General features: G+C 40.5%; 1 protein-coding gene across 1 annotated transcript in view; it reads left to right on the forward strand.

Moving 5' to 3' along the window:
• The window catches only part of Lamc1 (laminin subunit gamma 1), a 107,639-nt gene extending 87,297 nt beyond the window's left edge, over nucleotides 1-20,342 (forward strand). Inside the window, exons 15-28 of the mRNA XM_046419521.2 lie at nucleotides 380-533; nucleotides 1,098-1,240; nucleotides 2,225-2,403; nucleotides 3,443-3,599; nucleotides 9,324-9,529; nucleotides 9,925-10,004; nucleotides 10,681-10,818; nucleotides 11,688-11,832; nucleotides 12,691-12,840; nucleotides 13,094-13,208; nucleotides 14,168-14,367; nucleotides 15,395-15,553; nucleotides 17,766-17,865; nucleotides 19,577-20,342. Of these exons, the coding sequence (XP_046275477.1) occupies nucleotides 380-533; nucleotides 1,098-1,240; nucleotides 2,225-2,403; nucleotides 3,443-3,599; nucleotides 9,324-9,529; nucleotides 9,925-10,004; nucleotides 10,681-10,818; nucleotides 11,688-11,832; nucleotides 12,691-12,840; nucleotides 13,094-13,208; nucleotides 14,168-14,367; nucleotides 15,395-15,553; nucleotides 17,766-17,865; nucleotides 19,577-19,833 (2,183 nt within the window). The 3' untranslated portion in view covers nucleotides 19,834-20,342. The remainder of the gene's footprint in view (nucleotides 1-379; nucleotides 534-1,097; nucleotides 1,241-2,224; nucleotides 2,404-3,442; nucleotides 3,600-9,323; nucleotides 9,530-9,924; nucleotides 10,005-10,680; nucleotides 10,819-11,687; nucleotides 11,833-12,690; nucleotides 12,841-13,093; nucleotides 13,209-14,167; nucleotides 14,368-15,394; nucleotides 15,554-17,765; nucleotides 17,866-19,576) is intronic.
• The last annotated feature ends 1,042 nt before the right edge of the window (nucleotides 20,343-21,384 follow it).

Genomic DNA, 21,384 nt, shown 5'->3' on the forward strand with positions numbered 1-21,384 from the left:
ATGTGGTAGGCAAGTGCTCTGCCGCTGACTACAGCCCCAGCCCCTAGCCATCACATTTTTTTTATTTTTAAAAATAAAACAGGAGAAAGCAGTTTTAATATATTTTATTTAAACTAATGTAGCCAACAATTATAATTTCAACAAATAATTAATAAAAAATCATCAATGAGATACATGTTCTTTTTCACACTAAGTCTTCAAAATCCAGCATACTTTCACATTTACAGCACCTCTCCATTCAGACTGGCCACCCACGTTACAGGTGCTCAACAGCCACATGTGCCCAGCAGCTTCCATATTGGAAGCTGTGTGGGTGGCTCTGTATTTGGTCTTTCTCTCAGGTGATTTCCATCCTTTGCTCTCTCTCTTCCTTCCCTAGCTTGCAGTTGCAATCCATATGGCACTGTGAGGCAGCAGAGCAGCTGTAATCCTGTGACCGGTCAGTGTGAGTGTCTGCCTCATGTGTCCGGCCAGGACTGTGGTACTTGTGACCCTGGCTTCTACAACCTACAGAGTGGACAAGGCTGTGAGAGGTGAGGCATCGGTGATAGGTGGAAGTCATATTTGCTAATTTTGTATTTTAAGAAGTGAATTTTTATGTTATAATTAATAGTGGCTTGATTTTGTTCAGGAATGATTTGAGTGCCTGATACAGAAAATCACCCTTAAGAGTAATACTGAACAGTTGTCAATAGGCTAATGGGACAAAGAAGTGGCCCCAGCTGTGTCAGAATCAACTGAGCAATGTCTTAATAAAGTTATAAATTACCAGGTTCTTTCTGTGAAACTTAGAATCTGACCCTCCAGGGTTGCAACCTGGGAATTCCTATTTTCAAAGCTCCTGGTCAGGGCTGATGCAGTACCAGTGTGGAGAGCCACTGGTATTGGTTAAGCTAGAAAAAGAGGTTCTAAGTAGCTCTCATAAAAATAACTTGAACCTTGGGGGCTTAGTAACCCTTAACATTCTGTATTAACAACCTTTAAACATCCTGTTTTCTGATACAGATTGAATCAATATTATCCTGAAACAAAGCCACAAAGTTTTGCTTAAAGTCTGCTTTTTTCCTACCTTAGGAGTGTCCTGTGTTCATTTTCAGGTGCAATTGCCATGCTTTGGGTTCCACCAATGGGCAGTGTGACATCCGCACCGGCCAGTGTGAGTGCCAGCCGGGCATCACCGGTCAGCACTGTGAGCGCTGTGAGGTCAACCACTTTGGGTTTGGACCTGAAGGCTGCAAACGTAAGACATGTTGGTGGCATGTAATGCCAAGTCTCCCCTGATTCCAGTAGCACCTGAGAGAAGAAAGGACTTTGACAGCCTCTGTTCAGCCCTCTGGTTTATGGTCAGGGCCATTCCTAAAGCATCATAGATGCTTTGTTCCATGAATATTCCTTGTCTAAAACTCTAGAAATTAAGGACGTCCCTGATTTCTTTGCCAACCACCTTATTCATATTTTCTTTTTAAATGTTTTTTATTCTTTTCAATCTTCTATTTTTTTTCCCAAAGAAAGCTCCCCCTTGGATTCCTGAGCTTGCTCACTATGTTTAGTGGAGCCTTTTTTATTGGTCCCATTCTTAGTGCCGACAATGAAACAGTAGAGGATCCTGTTCGCAGTGTGCTCATTGACTTACTGGCCGTGGTTGCTTCCCACCCTGGGGCCCCTTCTGAGACGGTTGCATATAAACATCTGCTTCTCTTTGGCATAAACACTTGCCTGGAATTAAGCCTTGGAACAATTTGGTGTTTTTGCTTTCTGAATTCCTTCATTTCTCCTGTGGAATGTAGCATAAGTCAGTGACTAAGTTCGGAGAACAAAGTGAGTAAACAAACTATAAAATAATGCAAGAGAAGCATTAGCATTTGGGTTTTCTCATTCTTCAGAGAAATGTTAGGCAGTGGAGAGGTGAAGATAGATGAATTCTTGAAGTGCATGAAAGGTGCACTTATTAGTTTAATAATTTCTGTAACTATTAAATAACATGAAGCGTGTCCTAAAGGATGCATGTTTACAAATTAATCTCATTTGTTCTTAACTTTGACCTCTTTTTTACTTTAAGGCTTATTTTTACTTTAAGATAAAATTACCTATCTTCTCTGATCAGTGGACTTAACCATTTAGTTTCTCATAAATAGGTCTAGAATTAGCTTATTGTTACCAGTCTGAGTTAAGGAAATGTTCCCATCCTCCTATTGCTTATTATGTACTGTTTCCCCTACTGCAGCTTGTGACTGTCATCCTGAGGGGTCTCGTTCACTCCAGTGCAAAGATGATGGTCGCTGTGAATGCAGAGAAGGCTTTGTGGGAAACCGCTGTGACCAGTGCGAAGAGAACTATTTCTACAATCGTTCCTGGCCTGGCTGCCAGGAATGTCCAGCTTGTTACCGGCTGGTAAAGGATAAGGTAAGCTGTCAACAGTGTGTTCATTCGTTCGTTCCTTCATTCAGCAGATGTTGGATGAAAACTTAGCACACACACAGCTCCAGAGAAAAAGTGGTAAACAACATAGACATAATCCCTCTTCTCAGATGCTTATGTTCTAGTCAGGAGGGAAATAATAAAAAATTAAAAAATAAGCAAGACATATTGAGATAAGTGCCAGAAAGAATATAAACAGAGTAACTGTTGGAAACTACTTTGTATAAGACCTCTTTCAGGAAATTCCTGTGAAGTGAAAGCTTCAGAATGAGAAGGAATGAGCCAAGTAAGAAGGAATAAGTGAAAAGGAATAAGCCAAGTAACCACAGGTTGTTCCCAACAAAAGGAACCTGGCGTGGGAGGGCCTGGAAGCCAGGGCGGCTGGCGCCTCCTGATTGAAGGGAGAGTAGCTTGGGACAAGCCTGGAGTGTTTGGTAGGGACAGGTTATGTAAGACCATGGTGACCCTAGAATAGAGTTCACACCTTATTCCAAATCCAGTGGGAAGGCACTGGAGAACTCTTCCAAGCTTGGGAATCCAGTTTGCATTTGAAGAGGAGCACTCTGACTACTATGATTAGGATGGTGATAGGTTGGGGGCAGAAGAGGAACCACCATCCTGTTGGAAAAATGCCTGCGTTAAGGGCATGACTGAGGGAGAGGAGAATCAAGGATGGATCCTGGGTCTTCTGCTTAGGGTAGCTAGATATGCTATACACTGAGATGACTCAGGGAGAACAGAATTTAGAGGTCTGGTTTTGGATGTTAAATTCGAGATACTGTCAGAGATAAGTGGAAAAAGCAAGAAGATCATCTACCACTCGGGAAAGGACAGAACTGAAGAACTGTCTGCAGGTGATGTTTAAAGTCAGGGAGTGACACTCCGGAAGGCTTCTTTTTGAAGCCAGAGAAACAAAAGGAAAAGTATCCATCACATCTATTTAGCACGTACTCACAGAGTGCCTCTGAAATTCCCGCAGTAAGTACAGTGGAGCTTATTCCCTTTTCTCTTCCATCATGTTCAGGTTGCTGATCATCGAGTGAAACTCCAGGAATTAGAGAGTCTCATAGCAAACCTTGGAACTGGGGATGAGATGGTGACAGATCAAGCCTTTGAGGACAGGCTAAAGGAAGCAGAGAGAGAGGTTATGGACCTCCTTCGTGAGGCCCAGGATGTCAAAGGTACACATAATTAAATGTAAATTTGTGATATAGTTCCTAATTCATTTAATTAGTAAGGTTCTATAAAATTCTTTCTCAATTTTTAAACTACTTGTACAATATGTATTTTTACAGAATAGTATTTCAAAAAACAATCATCAATTTAATGCTTTAAGATATAATAGAAGGGGGCTGGGGTTGTGGCTCAGCGGTAAAGCGCTCGCCTAGCACATGCGAGGCACTGGGTTCCAAACTCAGCACCACATAAGAAGTAAAATAAAGGTATTATGTCCATCTACAATTAAAAAATAAATATTAAAAAAAAGACATAATAGAAGGTAATTTTCCAATGTATCAAAAATATTTGCTATTCAGATTTAAATGTTTCATAGATTTGTTCCATTACACCATGTCTTTAAATGTAGTTTGAAAGTAATTGATGAATTATTTTTTTATGTACTGCTTCCTTAGTAAGGACTCTCATAAAAAAAAAAATCATGATCTTTAAGCATTGACTGAATGTCTAGCTACTGACTATGCAACAGGTAGTAAACATTACAAACTAGTGCCTACTTAGGAAATTTTTCATTTGATTAGCAAACAGATGTACTAGTAACATTATAGAAAAGCATAGGCTTTCATCTTATGTTATCGTTAAGGTCCTTTGCAATTAAATTAGTCATTTGTACATTATCTGATGAGATTGATAACAAAGAAGAGATGGGCTTAAGATGTAGGAAACAATTTAAAATATTTTATATACTTTAAGAGACAACTTAGTTTTTTAAACATTAAGGTATTTTGAATAATTGATTGTTGGCTTGAAAAAAATCACGTCAAAGTCTTGTTCTTATTTCTGACTCTGTGAATTAAGCATTTTTTAAATATTTATTTTTTAGTTTTAGGTAAACACAGTATCTTTTTTATTTTTATGTGGTGGTGAGGATCGAACCCAGTGCCTCATGCATGCTAGGTGAGCACTCTAGCGCTGAGCTACCACTCCAGCCCTGAATTAAGCATTTTCAAACTCAGGCAAGTCCTTTTTGCACTCTTTGAGTCCCATAGTAAGCCAGGCACTTGCTCAACACACCAGTAATGAAAAGATAGAAAGACTCAGCTCTGTCAGGCCAGCTATGTTATGGGGCTTCCCATCGCTGATATGCAAGAGTTCACAGATGAACAAAATAAATGTACATTAAAAGTATACTTGAGACGGCAATGATTGACTTCACCATTGAGCTTATAAATCTGTCCATTTGGAGTTGCATGAAGAGGCCTTCCTGTCATAGGTCAACACAAACAATACGTTTCTCCTTTCTTCTTTAAAATATTTCAAATGTATAGAAATTTTACTTTATGTGATTACTGGATAAGAGGAGGAAGTAATTGAGTGTATCTCGTTTGGGCCAGTTTGATTTTAATATGAGAGTCCAGACTTTGTTCCATAGGTCAGTTTTTAGAGATTGAAAATACAATGAGAGATCAATAGCTTATTTTAACATAAAGTGTTTATGTATTTGTTTTGGTTTTAGATAGGACAGCTGATTCACATCTATCTTGCCATATATATGAGAAATTGAATATGGGGTTATATCCAAAGTGCTGATCAGTCCAGCAAAGAGCAGGGGTCTAGTACTCAGCTCTGGTGCAGCACTGGCAACCACGGGAGTAGGTCAAAGAGCAAGAAAGGAAGGGACCCAGCTTGGGCACCTACATTCCAAGCATCTTGATGCAGCCCAGCTATCCATAACTCTTTGGCCCCAATTGCTACCTTTTTCCCTCTGCCCGGGAAGGGGATTAAGTTGGATGGAAACTCTGATGGGAGCCATCATACCTCTCTGAGCCAGAGCACAGTGGGCTGCTGCGTCTGAAAGCTCTAGGAGCTTCCTAGTCAGGCTGGGGCTAGTGTCACCTTCCCTAAGATCTCAGTTATGAACAGAGTTCCTGGATGCCCTTGCCTGCCGAGGTTCAAACTAGCCAAGAATGAAAGTGTCTTCGTAATTATTTATCTTTTTTAATCCCCTAGTATTCATTTGTAGTTGAAACTTGTGTTTATTGTACAAATTTAAAAGGAGATTATACGATGCATTAAGTCTGACAAGTAGACACTTGAAATTGGAAGGCATTTGAAGCAAACCTACCAGTTAGGTTATCTGTTTCTTTTTCAGATATTATTGTTTCTGTAAAGAACTGGACAAAAAAGATCAAGAATTATTGCATTCTTGAAGGTCTAAAGGGAGGGGGCTTCTCAGATGTTACTGGCTGCATCTCCCTCCTAAATCTAAATGATTTTCCCTGATCTAAGCTTGTTTGTGTTCTTAGTACTTTCTTAAGATTATTCAGGAATTGCCTAAGTGACATTCCAGGCAGGACCCCTGTGTGTAGTTAGGCCAAGGTTGTGCAATAGATCACCTTTGCACATATATTTGGTGGCCCTGCTTCAAATGCTGTTTTCTGAAACTATTAATCTCATTTGTTTTTAACTTTGACCTCTTTTTTACATTGAGCATCATGCTGAAGTAAGAACTGGTTCATTTTTTAAAGTTAAATTTATTTATTAAAACCATGTAAACTGTACATACTATGGGTTAATATAATTATTTGATATATGTGTAGATGATGTGGTATTTAAATCAAGTTAAACTTCTCTGTCTCCTCAAACATATTATTACTTCTTTAGGGTAAAGTCTTTCAAAATCCTTTCTTCTGGCTTTTTGAACTGTACTGCACATTATTGTTGTCTATAGCCACCCTGTTTTGCTATACCCACCAGAACTTCCTGCTCCCAGGCAACTATGTCTTAGTACCCATTATCAACTTTTCATTATTCCCCCCACCCACTACTCTCTCCATCCTCTGATAACTACCATTCTATGAGATTAACGTTATTCTTGTTTTTTGTAGTGCTGGGGGACTGAACCCTGGGCCTTGCATATACTAGGCAAGTGTTCCATGACTGAGCTATATCCCCAGCTCTTTTTATTTTATTTTGAGACAGAGTCTCACTGAGGTGCTCAAATTTGTAATCCTCCTGAGTTGCTGGGATTACAGGTGTGCACCAGCACGCCTGGCAAGATCAACTGTTTTGCATTCCACATATGAGTGAGATTGCATGGTAATTGTTTTTCTGTGCATGGCTTACTTCATTTCACATAATTATCTCTAGCTCCATCCATGTTGTTTTAAATGACAAGATTTCATTCTTTTTATGGCCAAGTAATATTCCATTATGCATACCATATTTTCTTGTCCATTCATTGGTTGACAGACATTTTGCTTGTTTCTATCTCTTACTCATGGTGAACACAGATAGCTCTTACACATACTGGTTTCTATTTTGTTAGAGAGATAAACATTGTTGCACTATGTATCTGGTTTTATTTATATTTATTTATATTTTGAACCCAGGGGCTCTTTACTACTGAGTCACATCCCCAGCCGTTTTTTTTTTTTTTTTTTTTTTCTTTTGAGATAGAGTCTTGCTAAGTTGCTTAGGGCCTCACTAAGTTTCCTAGGCTGGCCTTGAACTTGAGATCCTCCTGCCTCAGCCTTCCTGAATAGCTGGGATTACAGCATGCACCACCATGCCAGGCCTGTTATTAATTTGGGGGGAGAACCTCTATACTGTTTTCCATAATGACTGTTCTCATTTACATTCTTACCAACAGTGTGTAATGGATCCCTTTTCTCCACATCCTCATCAGCATTTATTATCTTTGGTCTTTTGGTTATAACCATTCTAACTGGGGTGAAATGCTGTCTCACTGTGTTTTTTTTTTTTTTAATATCTTATTTTTTATTTGTAGTTGGACACAGTACCTTTGTTTTATTTATTTGTTTTTATGTGGTGCTGAGGATCTAACCCAGGGCCTTGCACATGCTAGACAAGCGCTCTACCGCTGAGCCACAGCCCTAGCCCCTCACTGTGGTTTTAATTTGCATTTCCCTCATGATTAGTGAAGTTGAATTTTTTCTCATATACCTGTTAGTCATTTGTATGTCTCTTTTGAAAATGTCTATTCAGGTCAAGTGCCCATTGTTAAATCAAGTTATTTGGGGTTTTTTGCTATTGAATGTTTGGAGTTCTTATATACTATAGATACTAAGCCATTGTCAGATGGATAGTTTGCACATATTTCCTCCCATTCTGGAGGTTTTCTGTGCAATCTGTTGATGATTTCCTTTGCCATGCTTTTTGAGTTTGCTCTAATCCCATTGGTTTATTTTTGTTTTTGTTTCCTCTGCTTTTGGGGTCTTGTCCAAAAAAATTCTTCCCCATTCCAATGTCCTGAAGCATTTCCCCTGTGTTTTCTTCTAGGAGTCTCATTGTTCAGGTCTTACCTCTAAGTCTTTAATCCATTTGAGTTGCTTTTGTAACTGATGAGAGGTAGGGTTTCATTCTTCTGCATGTGGATATTCAGTTTCTCCAGCACCATTATTAAAGACTGTCCCTTCTCCAACATGTGTTCTTAGCAACTTCACCAAAAAGCAGTTGGCTGTAGTTGTGGAGTTTATTTCTTGCTTTCTATTCTGTTCCCCTCACTGGTCAGTTTTGAGTATGACTTAATGATTTTTTTTTAGGGGGGGCGGGTACCAGGGATTAAATTCAGGGGCACTCAATCACTGAGCCCCATCCCCAGCCCTATTTTGTATTTTATTTAGAGTCAGGTATTACTGAGTTGCTTAGTGCCTCACCATTGCTGAGGCTGATTTTGAACTCACAATCCTCTTGCCTCAGCCTCCCTTGCAGCTGGGATTGCAGGCATACACCACTGCACCCAGCTACTCAATGGTTTTTGTGTATTAATATAACCTCAAATACTGGCAGGTTTATGTTTGCATGGGCTTATATATGTCTTTTGGTTTATTAGGATCCAGGTATTAAGTTGAGTATTATTAATAAAGAGCAACTTAAAGAGCTATTTAAAAGCAGAGACCAATTAAAAGAATTACATATGTACAAGGGGGAAAGGATTGCAGCAACAGTCTATTTAATTCAAAATACAAAGTGAGTTGAATATGCCGTATGTCAATATGTTTTTTTTTTAAATATTTATTTATTTTTTTTTAGTTCTTGGCGGACACAACATCTTTGTTTGTATGTGGTGCTGAGGATCGAACCCGGGCCGCATGCATGCCAGGCGAGCGCGCTACCGCTTGAGCCACATCCCCAGCCCTCAATATGGTTTTAAACACATTTTTTTCCCCAAGTTTTGAAATACATTTAGCTTCCAAGACTAGCAGCATTTTTAACAACATTGTGTATTTATGATTAAATTTGGCCTGTGCTGGAATGTCAAAATCAATTTTTCTTTCCTTCATCAAACAATCCTTGGTGGGCTGGGGTTGTGGCTCAGAAGTAGAGCGCTCGCCTACCATGCGTGAGGCACTGTGTTCGATCCTCAGCACCATGTAAAAATAAAATAAAGATATTGTGTCCACCTATAACTAAAAAATAAATATTAAAAAAAATCCTTGGTTGCTTTCTCTTTTCCAACCTCTCTGTAAGGCTGGGGATATAGTGGTGAGTGGGAAAGAGGGCCTCGAAGTCAGGTGGGACTCACGGGCAGGCAGTTGGAGACCCATTGATGGCAGCGGTACAGACTGCTCAGATCTGCTGTGGGGAAGCTTGTTGGGAAGAGGCTGGATTTGGAAGGGTCAAGATACACAGTGCCTCAGATTTCTCGTGAGACATCATGCCCACTTCAGATCATTGATGGCGCCTCTTCTGCAATACCATTACAGATGTGGACCAGAACTTGATGGATCGCCTTCAGAGGGTGAATAACACTCTGCACAGCCAAATCGGCCGTTTGCAGAACATCCGGAACACCATCCAGGAGACTGGAAATTTAGCTGAACAAGCACGGGCCCGAGTGGAGAGCACGGAGCGGCTGATTGAAATTGCCTCCAGAGAACTTGAGAAAGCAAAAATCGCAGCTGCCAATGTGGTGAGTATGTGGGAAGGTCGGGGTGGAGGGCAGATTGGGGAGCCCTTTGGAAAACTGTGGCAAGTGTGTTAGGGGCAGTGATGCGTTCTTCAGCTCCTCCCCTGCTGCTCCCCCAGCCAGAAAGCCATGTCCCTCCTTGTCGTGAGACGGTACCCGCTGGGTAAAAACAAGGGACACCTATGTTTCCTCTCACTTTATTCTTTCTCTGCCACTGGCAGTTTAATCTTCCTTTGCTGAAAATAGAAATCATTTGTAAAATCATTTAATAAAGATCTCTGAAAATAAGAAGTAGTCTTTTTTCTCTCTAACACTAACAAAAATTTAGTTTTGACACTTGCTTTCTGAAGTTTAAGCACTTCAGTCCTTTGAGAATAAATGCTTTTTTTCCTCTTCAGTCAATCATTCAGCCGGAGTCTACAGGGGATCCAAACAACATGACTCTTCTGGCAGAAGAGGCTCGAAAGCTGGCTGAACGGTAATTCTGTTTAGTGGTTAAGGTGTAGCTTCCCAGGGTGTAACTGGGTGTTCTGAACCACCCCTCAGATTGGGTCCCTCTGAAAGACTTACTTTCCCTTCTGAGATGTCAGCAGCTCTGTGTACCATCTTCTTCTTTCTACTTTGAAATTAGAGTGGTCACTTGAAGAGTTAGAATATAACGGTTTGTAGCAAGATTATATTTGCATATCTCAAAAAAAAAAAAAACCATACTTTTTTTTAGATTTTTAACTTCAGAGTCTTAAAGGTGATAGAGTCTAAGCATAAGCAGCTCAGTAGAATTCAATTATTAAATTCTTTTCATGTTAACTTTGCAACAAAAATGCTTTATTTTCATATCTCAGTAGAAAATATTTGCTCCCCTACCTCCCTTTACTGTCCCTATAAATTTTATATCATTAATCATCTTGGGAAATACTCCCCCCCCACTTTTTTTTTCAATTTATAGAACACTTTTTGTAAACTTAGCCCCACTGAAATGATTGTAAAATTCCAAATGAATAGGATTTTCCAATATTTGGAGATCTCAACCCACATTAGTGTATATATATTAGTGTATATATATAATCAAATAAGCATTACCTAAATTTTACTTCTTTTCCTGTCGGATAGTCTCTTCTGTGGTTGATTTTTTTCTCTCTCTCTTATGTGTATAGCCATAAACAAGAAGCTGATGACATTGTACGAGTAGCAAAAACAGCCAATGATACATCAACTGAGGCATATAATCTGCTTTTGAGAACACTGGCAGGAGAAAATCAGACAGCAGTCGAGATTGAAGAGCTTAATAGGAAGTGAGTATAATTTAACAGTGGCTTTCAGACCCTCAAATATTCTTGTAAATAACACCAATTCAATGAGGAATTAAATGCTTTGGATTCAGGATGTGCATTCATGCTGTAAGATTTCTTTTGTTAATTGAGCTTTTGAAATGGCAGAGTAATTAAAGCAGGGATGTGCAGCCACAGAGATTTTGTTTGATCCAATTACTGTAACTGTAGAGAATGATAATAAGACTAGTCATGATACTTAAAATTCTGCATACTAACTGAAAAAAGAAGGAGAAAATGTAATAGAACAAATAGAATATACTTGTAGATCTGTAAAGGGGTCTTAAATAAGAAAGTACAAGTTTGAGAATCACATCTGAAATGCTTGGGACCAGAGTGTTTTGAATTTTGGATTATTTTATATTGTAGAATATTTGCAGTTACATAATGACATACTTGTGACTGGGACCCAAACCTAAACACAAAATTCATTTATGTTCATATACACTTCATACACATAGCCTGAAATGTCATACATATTTTCAGTGTGCCTGCATTTTGACTGTCACCCATCACATTAAGTCAAGTGTGAAGCTTTTCATTTGTTATGTTATTAGGTTATGTTAGTGCTCAGAAGGTTTGATTTTGGAGAATTATGGATTTGGGGATTAGGAATACTCAAACTGTTTATAGGAACTATGTTATAAATAGAAAGTGATGACAAAATTAAATTTTAGCTAAACGTTGGCATTAAAATGAGAGCATTTTTAATGTAGCATTTCCTTTGAGGTTTTGGGAATGATATCCTGGTGGTGTAAACTGGGTTGAATCTGGTTAACATTAAACTGCTAAAAGGAGCTGTTTTTTATTGAATTTCATAATTTGTTCCTTAGGTATGAACAAGCAAAGAACATCTCACAGGATCTAGAAAAGCAAGCTGCCCGAGTCCACGAGGAGGCCAAGCGTGCTGGAGACAAAGCTGTGGAGATCTACGCCAGTGTGGCTCAGCTAGCTCCCGTGGACTCAGAGGCTCTGGAGGTACGCACGATGTGGTTGCCAGTGCTGTCCCCTCTAGTCTGTGGAAGAGCCTGTGACTGCCCTGCTCCTCCCTCCTCAGCCCTGACTCACCAGTACAGCTAAGTTCTATTTTAAGTGCACTAATAGATCTTATCAAGGTGAAGAGTCTTCTGATTATAAATGTTTAATAGCAGACTACTTTAATGATATGAATAATCATCCTATATCTTTCATATAAATGTAAATTATAGCACATTTCAGTTACTTAAAGCACCAAAAGCCTAGACCCTTCCTCCCAGGCACTATCTATGGAGATATGAGGAGCAACAAAAGGTAATGGTTTAATGAAAGCACTGTGTCAGGATGCTCTGGGCATGAAAGGTATTTGTTTGTTGGGAATTGACAGTATTTTATTTCATATCTGTGTTCTAATCATGCTTTCTCATGCAAAGTCCTAGATAAACATGTGTTTCACATTGAACTTGAAATTCACTGTTTCTCTTTCTGTATATGAGGTGTTGACTTGACAGTTGAAGGTTTAGATCTCTGCAGCCATACATGTACTCTCTTGTCTGTGCACACAAAATTTGATGAGTGTGTGAGGATATTGGAACAGTGGCCATAGTAGGGAAGGACAGGTGGAGGGGCTGGGAAGGGGTGTAAGGGAACTTCTTTGGGTGATGGAAACATTTTGTATCTTTATTGAGGTGGTGCTACACAGGTAACTACATCTGTCAAATTCATGAAACTATGTAAGCACTGTGAATTTCACTAGGTGAAAAGTGTGTCTCGTTTTAAATTTTAAAAAGGTTGACAAAATCTTGACTTGGGCTATTCTTCTAAAAATATCACTTATGTCATCTTCCTTGCTTTTCACAGAATGAAGCAAATAAAATAAAGAAAGAAGCTGCGGACCTGGAACGTCTGATTGACCAGAAGTTAAAGGATTATGAAGACCTCAGAGAAGACATGAGAGGGAAGGAGCTTGAAGTAAAGAACCTTCTGGAGAATGGAAAAATTGAACAGCAGGTCAGTTTGATTTGTAGGTTGCTTCATTTCTGGAGGCAACATTGTAACATTCCAGGTGTCATCTGAGTCCAACAGCAGCAGAGGTAGCAAACCATAAAGTGTTCAGTGCAGGACCTTCTTCTTGGTCCCAGCTGGGGGCTAGCATGCCCTATGCTGCAGCGTCTCAGGACAGAAGCTTTGAGGCGCCTTGTCTGCTAGTAGAGGGAAGGGGTGGCTTTGGCGGGTTGTCCTCTGATATGCCTTGCATTTGCAGACTGCCGATCAACTCCTGGCCCGAGCGGATGCTGCCAAGGCTCTTGCTGAAGAAGCTGCTAAAAAAGGACGAAATACCTTACAAGAAGCCAATGACATTCTCAACAACCTGAAAGGTATGAGAGGTCATGCATGATGGGGCTCTTGGGACATTTCTTCCACTTGGGCCATTTCATTCCTTCAGTTCTTAGAATGATAATCTCTGGAAACATGCAGAATGAGAGACAGTAGCATAGTGAGTCCCATCTCCTCATCACCTAGACTCAGCAGTCACCATAGTTGTCACCACACTTAGTTCATCTCTGACACACTACTTTTTTATGCTGAAGTGTTTCCAAGAAAAATCCCAATGCTCATGTCATTTTACCCCTGCACACTTCAGTTTAGAAACAAACAAAAAGCATTTTCTTGAGAATGAAAATTCTCATTTTCATGAGAATGACTCACATGATAACCAAGTTCTGCCTTTTTAGCTGACCCATGTTGGTAAATGAAGGCTGTCATCTTTCATTTTCTCTGACATCTCATTCTTCACCCTGGATAGAAAAGAAATATGCCCAATTTACTGCATAGCTATGGATTCTCTACTGATAAAAATTATAGGTTCAATAAGGAAGATTTATAGGATAATAGTTGTAAGTATGGGCTTTGGTGTGGCGTCTGCAGGCCTGGTTCGAGTCCTGCTCCACACGTTAACCTCTTTAGTCATCCTTTTTTCTTATTTTTAAAAGTGGTGCACCTGCATCACAGGTACTCAGAACTCTTAGCTCAGTGTCCTGATAGTAAAATCACCTGTATTGGCCAGGGTGGTAGCAATGGTATGCTAAACACTCTGCATCAAAACAGATTTTCAAGTGAGAATTCTCTTTCCAGAAACAGGTGCACATCCTTACAACTTTTCTTGGGAAACCTATGTAGAGATGTGCGTGTACTTGGCTTTCTAAGATTTCAACTCAGGCCATTCTTTCATTTTTTTCCTGATTTTTATTGCTTGTGAAATAATTGCAGGTCCCTGAAAAATTCCTTTTTGCTTGTTGGGAGTTGTGTTCTGATGCTTTCCCTGAACTCCTTTTAGATTTTGATAGACGCGTGAATGATAACAAGACAGCTGCAGAGGAGGCACTGAGGAGGATTCCCGCCATCAACCAGACCATCGCGGAGGCCAACGAGAAGACGAGGGAAGCGCAGCTGGCGTTGGGCAACGCAGCAGCAGATGCCACTGAGGCCAAGAACAAGGCCCACGAGGCTGAGAGGATTGCCAGCGCCGTCCAGCAGGTGTGCACTTCCTCCTTGCCAGAATAGCCCCTCACACCTTCTCCAGCCACTGTCTAGGCCCTCAGGCCTGTGCAGAGTCTGACTGTAGCTCCAGCAAATCTGTCCTGACCCATCCCTAATTTATTTTTTAACTAGGCTTTAGAGTAGGTAACCATGTTGTTTGAAAAGGAAGAATCAGTAAAAAGGTCCCTTTAAAATTTCTATAGTAAATCAGTGTGGAATCCAAATTGTCCAAGTGGGACAGCTGCTGAGGGCTTTGGAGCCCTTCTACAAAAAAATTCCGCACTTCCCAGACATACATACTTCCTGAACCCGGACAGGTGACATCTTTCTCACTGTTCCGTAGAGTGCTGTATGAACACAGCTTTCCTGCCCCTTTCGAGCACATCGCCATTCCCAAGTCCCCCCGTGTAGACTTTCCGTAGCTGCTGCACTGGGATCCTTTATATTCATAACAGTGATTTCTCTCTGCTGGCTTTATCCTCTCTAAAGGCAAGATTGGAGCTGGTTCTAAAACTCAGGTCACATAAATGTCTTAGTTTCTCTAGAACAGTTAGAAGATTTTTAATTAAGTATGTTTATAATATACTCATATTTCAGGATGGAGGCCTTTTTGTACATTATGATCAACTGCCAAGAAGAATCAGGCTAGCTTTGAATTTAAAATGTATCCAAGGGAAAGAGTCTAATTGACCCAGTGTGGTTGGAAATGTACTCTATAAAATGTTTATCATTTGCTAGCTCTGTGACCTCCACTAAAAATAGCAGTAACAGGGAACTTCAGAAACTGAAAAAGAGAATGCAAATAAAGGCACTTTATAAAATTTAAAATGCTGTTTTGTTAGGTTTTCATGTTTTTCTTAATAACTGTTATTAGGTGATACAGTAGAAGCCTTGGTAGAAATCACTGTGCTGTTCTTTCTGAATTATATTTTTGAAACATTTTACAAATTATAAAAGGAGTGGGGCCATACTCTGGATAAGGGAAGGCTTTTAAAAATTAGCAATTTGCTTATCTTGTGCCTAGAATGCTACCAGCACCAAGGCAGAAGCTGAAAGGACTTTTGCAGAAGTTACAGATCTGGATAACGAAGTGAACGGTATGTTGAGGCAGCTACAGGAAGCAGAGAGAGAGCTGAAGAGAAAACAAGACGATGCCGACCAGGACATGATGATGGCAGGGATGGTAAGAGGCTTGGCACGCTTGTGAGTAGGTAGAGAGTTGAAGGGTGTTCAATAGTAAAGATCCCCATCTCGAGGGGAAGAGTGTCTTTGATATGGAGTCTGTTTTTCATTGCATCTGCTGGTCAAGAATTGGGTTAGTAGCTTACATAGAAGACAAAGAATTTGGATCTTCTGCCAGGACTTCTGTTGCACAATGGTCCTGTCCTAAAACTGCTCTTAGTTAAAAACAAAACTTTGTTTTACACACTTGGGGTTTTAGGACATTTAAAATGTCTATATTTTTGATTGAGTAATGCATAAATGGTATAAAATCAAAAAGGGATAAAAGGGAATGCAATGAAAAGTCAGTTCCCTTCCTAGTCCTTCCCATGGCTGGCTCCCTGGAGGCAACGATCAATTTCTTTCGTATAAGAAAATTTGAAGGTAGCATTTACCATCACCCCACCAAAACACACCAGCTTCATGTTCAGTTTAACTTTTTTATTTTTTGTAAGGACGTGTGTACATAAGACCATTGGCAACAAAACTGATTTATGAACACATGGCCCAAGGAACAAGGAAGAATTAGGGTCCATTTTTCTGTTCTGTGCTGTATTTTGCTTCAGGAAGACTTTAAGACACAGAATGGGAATATTCCTGCCCATTTGACTGTAGCAGTCACAGTAATGATATTCAGGAACTTGTTGACTTATATACTTTCAGTGTAAGGAAGGAACTCTTTCTTTCACTGATGCTAAAGAAAAACAGGGCCTCTCACTGTGGGTCATTTTCACCTTGGGATAGGAAGGAGGAACATAAGGCCTGAAGAATTGATAACAGGAAGCATCTCTGTGAAAACGCCTGATTTTATTGTACTTTTTCCTTTTTTTGTTTGGATTGTTTTAATTTTCTGTGAGACAGAGTGGCTCAAGTGGAAATTCCCATGTGGTAAAAATAGGGATTTCTCATAATGTGCTGAGAGTCAGTGATTTCATTTTTAATCTGGTCGTAGAGACACTACATTTTCAGAAAAGGGTATGGATTTAGTTTAAAGAATAGAAAGAAGATCCATCTTTTGTTATTGGTAAATAACTTCTGAGTAACATAAACAACCCTCACATACACTATCCCGCTGTGTTCCTATCAAGTCTGAAAGGCCAGCACTTAGCCAGTATTGTTTGGGTCTGTAACCATATTTTGTAAAGCAGAAGCTTGAAGGTTGAGGTGGCTCCTGAGAGAGGAGGCTGCAGCCCACGGGACAGATGCAGTGCGATTGTTCTTGGCGGCCACAGCAGAGTCCTATCTCCTCCTAGCACATTCAGAAAAGCCTGTGGCGGCACAGTGAGAACAGCTGCCCTCGGAGCAGAGATTAATCATGTGTTTGTGAAGGGTTTTTGCCTTGCTTTCTTTTTCTGTTTAAAATTTTCACATTGTATGGATCCCAAAGTGTTTTAATACTTCGACCCTGAAAACTATGAAAAGTGAACCAGGGAGCTCTGAGCCACTCATTTCTATCTTGACTGGATTTATTTGTGAGAGCATCTGTTTTCTGATATTGAGACACTTCCTCTTCCACTGTTATTTCCTGTGACTCATGCTCAGTGTATTTGTTCAGGTTTCATGGAATTTTCCCAAATATCAACGTTTGGTTGGTTTTGAAGATGTAAATTGTATTGTCCCAATAAATGAGCGTGGGAGTGTGTGGCTGTGGCTGGGTGGCTGCAGGTTGAGGGGGAATTTACAGAAAAGCTTCAGTTGATTATGAAAATGTTCTAAGAATAGGTAGTTTCTAATAATCAAGTCCCTAAGAGTGCCCTGAAGGACATGTTTTGGTTCTAAAATGGAGTTTTTATACTCACCCTTAAAAAATAACTTGTTCTGTGTGATGGGTTTTATAATGAATACACCTTCCTGTGTTCTCAAGCGAGAACCTGAGAAGAGAAGATAATAGTGATTTTTTGTTGTTGTTGTTTTTTTAATATAAATACGAGTGTAGGCATGCTGACTGCCTCTTGGTGATGGTTCCATGGGGTAGAACTAGCAGTACCCTCAACCTGAAGATGTGGCCCCAGGAAAGCAAAAACCTACAGTGAGAGGTCATTATTTCATGATCAGAGAAGGGGAAAGCATCTGAAAGTTCGATTTATTGGCTCATTGGGCCAACAGAGTATACCCAAAGAAGATGAAAACATAGCGTCGGAGCTGTTTGTATGGCTTATCCTTTTCCCCTGCAGGCTTCCCAGGCTGCTCAGGAAGCTGAGATCAACGCCAGAAAGGCCAAAAACTCAGTGAACAGCCTCCTCAACATGATCAACGACCTCTTGGAGCAACTAGGTAAGTGACCACGCGCAGTCCTTTTCTTCTGTGTGAATAAGTCACACTGTACCTGGGATTGGATATCGCTCACTCAAAGGCAGACTAATATATGAATCCCTTTAAAATCACCCATTGAATTATGAATACTTCTTCTAGTTCTTGCTTATTTAAAAATGCCATATAAAATAAGTATGTGTCTTGCACAAGGGAACCTTTAAGAGCAACCTGAATTATTAATTATAATATTCACATGTTCATCAACTTTAAAGAGCAAAATGAATTATGACTCAGATGTATTAATCCACTAGTGCTTACTAGGTGCATTCTGTGGACCCTAATCCAAAGAAAACAGTACAGTCTGGGGACTGTCTTTAAATTTTGAAGAGACACTGCCAGCTTGTAGGGTTCATTTTTGGTCCAGGTTCATGGGGCAATTAATCAGTATTATTTTTTCTTAGCTCATTCCATTAGCAGAATGTCTTTGAGGAATTTTAAAAGAATTTCAGTGATAAAATAAAAGAATACTTTAAACTGGGCATGACTTCATTGCCTGGAATTCTGTTCATTTGCCGACTAAAGCACAATTATTTTATGCCAAAAGAGAGAGAGAGAAACTTGATTTGTTAAGGAAAGATAAGCATATGGAAACCTTGTTCCCATCTTGGTAGGGAGCATCCTTCATTTTGGACAGATGTACTTTTGTCACCAAATTCCATTACAAGGTGGCAGTACTCTAGCCTGGACTCTTCATAGTGAGGCATTGTATTTTAATTTGCTAGCCTTTACAGATTGGTGTGTTTTGTTAGGTGCTGTTTGTTTTTTTTTTTCCCCTTTGAGGGGGAATTTTTTTTTTAATGTCTCAAATGTCAAGAATAATAAATAATGTGCCAGCTGGTGGGTTTAAAATGAAAGTTAGCTATAAGAGAGAGATGTTCGTGGAAGAAAGAGCTGGACTTTAAAATTAGTCAGACTTGGGTCAGAATCTTTGCTTTGTTGCCAATAGGTTATACATACTTGGGCAAATTATTTAATTTCTGAGAATCACTGAGGTAAATGGTCTTATGAGAACTTGATCAGCTGGAATATGCCTGAAGTGCTGTCACTTGTATCTGCTTTCATTTGTTACAGAGCCTTCTTTTTCTTGCTTCATTCAAAGTGAGGCTTTGGTGAAATTATGTCAGCATTTCAGCCTTGGCCATTTTCCATAGGAAGGTTCCCAATAGTGTCCAGTTCCCAAAAGCAGACAGTGCCCCAGCCAGCCAGCCCATCCTCCCTGGAATCTAGGAGTTTGAGGGCTCAGGCTCTCCCTACCTTGGAATTTTTGCATTCTTCAGATGGCACTAAAATGACACACAGACTACCTGTAGAAACCTGGAAAGGGCAATAAATGTTACCAGGTGACCTTCCGAACCACACTTGGAGTGTAGGGTACAGAACACTGTAGCTGTGCATTGAGAAAATGTTCCGCAAAGAACTGTCTTCTCGGAAAAAAGCTTCTGGCCCAATATCTTATATAAGTTCTGACCCACCTCTGCTGGGCCGGGTCAGTGTTTGCGCTTGGCTTGCATCGTCTGTGCCCTTGTACACAATGATGACCCGCAGGTCAGGGCCGCCATGGTGTGGTGGCAGCTGCTGGGTTAATGTTGAGAAAGGCTCCCGGAGGTACCTGAGTGAGGTTCTAGGTCTTGCTGAAGGTGTCTACTCTTCTCTATGCTTTCTGGCCCTATAGGTCAGCTGGACACAGTGGACCTGAACAAGCTCAATGAGATTGAAGGTACCCTGAACAAAGCCAAAGACGAAATGAAGGCCAGTGACCTTGACAGGAAAGTGTCCGACCTGGAGAATGAAGCCAGGAAGCAGGAGGCTGCCATCATGGACTACACCCGAGATATCGAGGAGATCTTGAAGGACATCCACAACCTGGAGGATATCAAGAAGACCTTACCGTCCGGCTGCTTCAACACCCCGTCCATCGAGAAGCCCTAGCATCGAGAGGGCTAGAAGACAGCATCCCCTGCTGGGGGATCGTTTGTGAGGCCACAGAGTGCCTTGACACAAAGATTACGTTTTTCAGACCCCCACTTCTCTGCTGCTCTTCATCACTGTCCTTTTGAACCAGGAAAAGTCACAGAGTTTAAAGAGAAGCAATTAAAACATCCTGAACTGGGAACAAAGGGTTCTATCTAATAAAGTCTCTCTTCCACTCCTGTTGCTACCTTATCCACATTTTCCCTTCCAGTTTGCAGGAGGACGTGACATCCTGCACTGGTGTCCTGTGAATGCTCAAATGCCAGGGCAGCATCCCTCCCCTCTTGCATCAACACCAGCAGAGCTCCTCAGTCTCGGTACTCTTGTTTCTATGAAGGAGAAGTCTGGCTACTAGTTGTAGCATTGTGATGGCCAGTATACCCAGTCCACCGATGAAGAAAGTACGTCTGCATCTTCTGACCTCCTCCTTGTAAGCAAAAGGAAATAAACATCCTGTGCCAAAGGGACTGGTCATTTAGAATGTGGGTAGCCATCCATCAGTCCTGCTCGCTGTTTAAGTTTAGGAACTGAGCCATCCATGGGTCAGGGTATAGTTATTTATGAGAGTCCCCAGGAGAACGTGGCTGACAAGGCTGAAGATTTTCTCTTATGTTAATAATTGACTAGGAAGATAAGCTTTTTTTCAGATCTTTGGGCAGCTGATAATTTAAATCTGGATGGGCAGCTTGCACTCACCACTAGACCAGTAGACCTCTTCTGATATTCTTATAAATGGACCTTACTCTGAAGAAACAGGGAGATGATAACCACTAAAGTTTCTTTCAAAATCAAACATCCTAGAGCTATTTTAGTATGTTACTCTTGGAACTAGTGTTAAAATACCTGTCAGACAGCACTTGGTCCCTAAGATCTTGACAAACACAAGAACAACCTCCTCGTCCTAGTCTTTTCTAGCAGAGGGATGAAACGTAGGTGGAACCTATAGTGTCGGGACCTCAGGTGTGCATGTTTTTTCCTTCTTTTGGAGAGAGATGGAACATTTGACTCTTAGCTCCAGTCTTCTTCTTTTTCCGCCTTCTGGAATTCCTCAGAACACATTGTTGTCTGCCAAATCCTGGTGGCAAATGCTTGCACTGTTTCATGCAGCAGCCAACACCCTAGTTCCTGCACTTTGTGATTCACCCACTGTAGACCTCCCCTCTGGGTGTAGAGGGGAGAACATTGTGTGGAGTTTCCTAGTGGGCTTCTCAGCCTTCAGTCCTCAGCTTTGTGGTTTTCTAAGACCACAGTGTGACAGTTCCCTACCACGCCCCTCTCCCTCCTACCATCCTGCCTTTGAGATTCACATATAGCCTTTAACACTATGCAACTTTGTACTTTGCGTAGCGGGGGGAAAGAAACTATTATCTGACACACTGGTGCTATTAATTATTTCAAATTTATATTTTTGTGTGAATTTTTTTTTTGTTTATCATGATTATGGAGTAAGGAATTTATGTAAATATGCTTGGTCCTGTTTCTAGAACGGCACTGTCTGTTCACATCTTG

This window comes from Marmota monax, unplaced genomic scaffold (assembly GCF_021218885.2).
Source record: "Marmota monax isolate L192 unplaced genomic scaffold, Marmota_monax_Labrador192_F-V1.1 WCK01_AAM20220418_F8-fsc00209, whole genome shotgun sequence".
Classification (NCBI taxonomy): Eukaryota; Metazoa; Chordata; class Mammalia; order Rodentia; family Sciuridae; genus Marmota; species Marmota monax.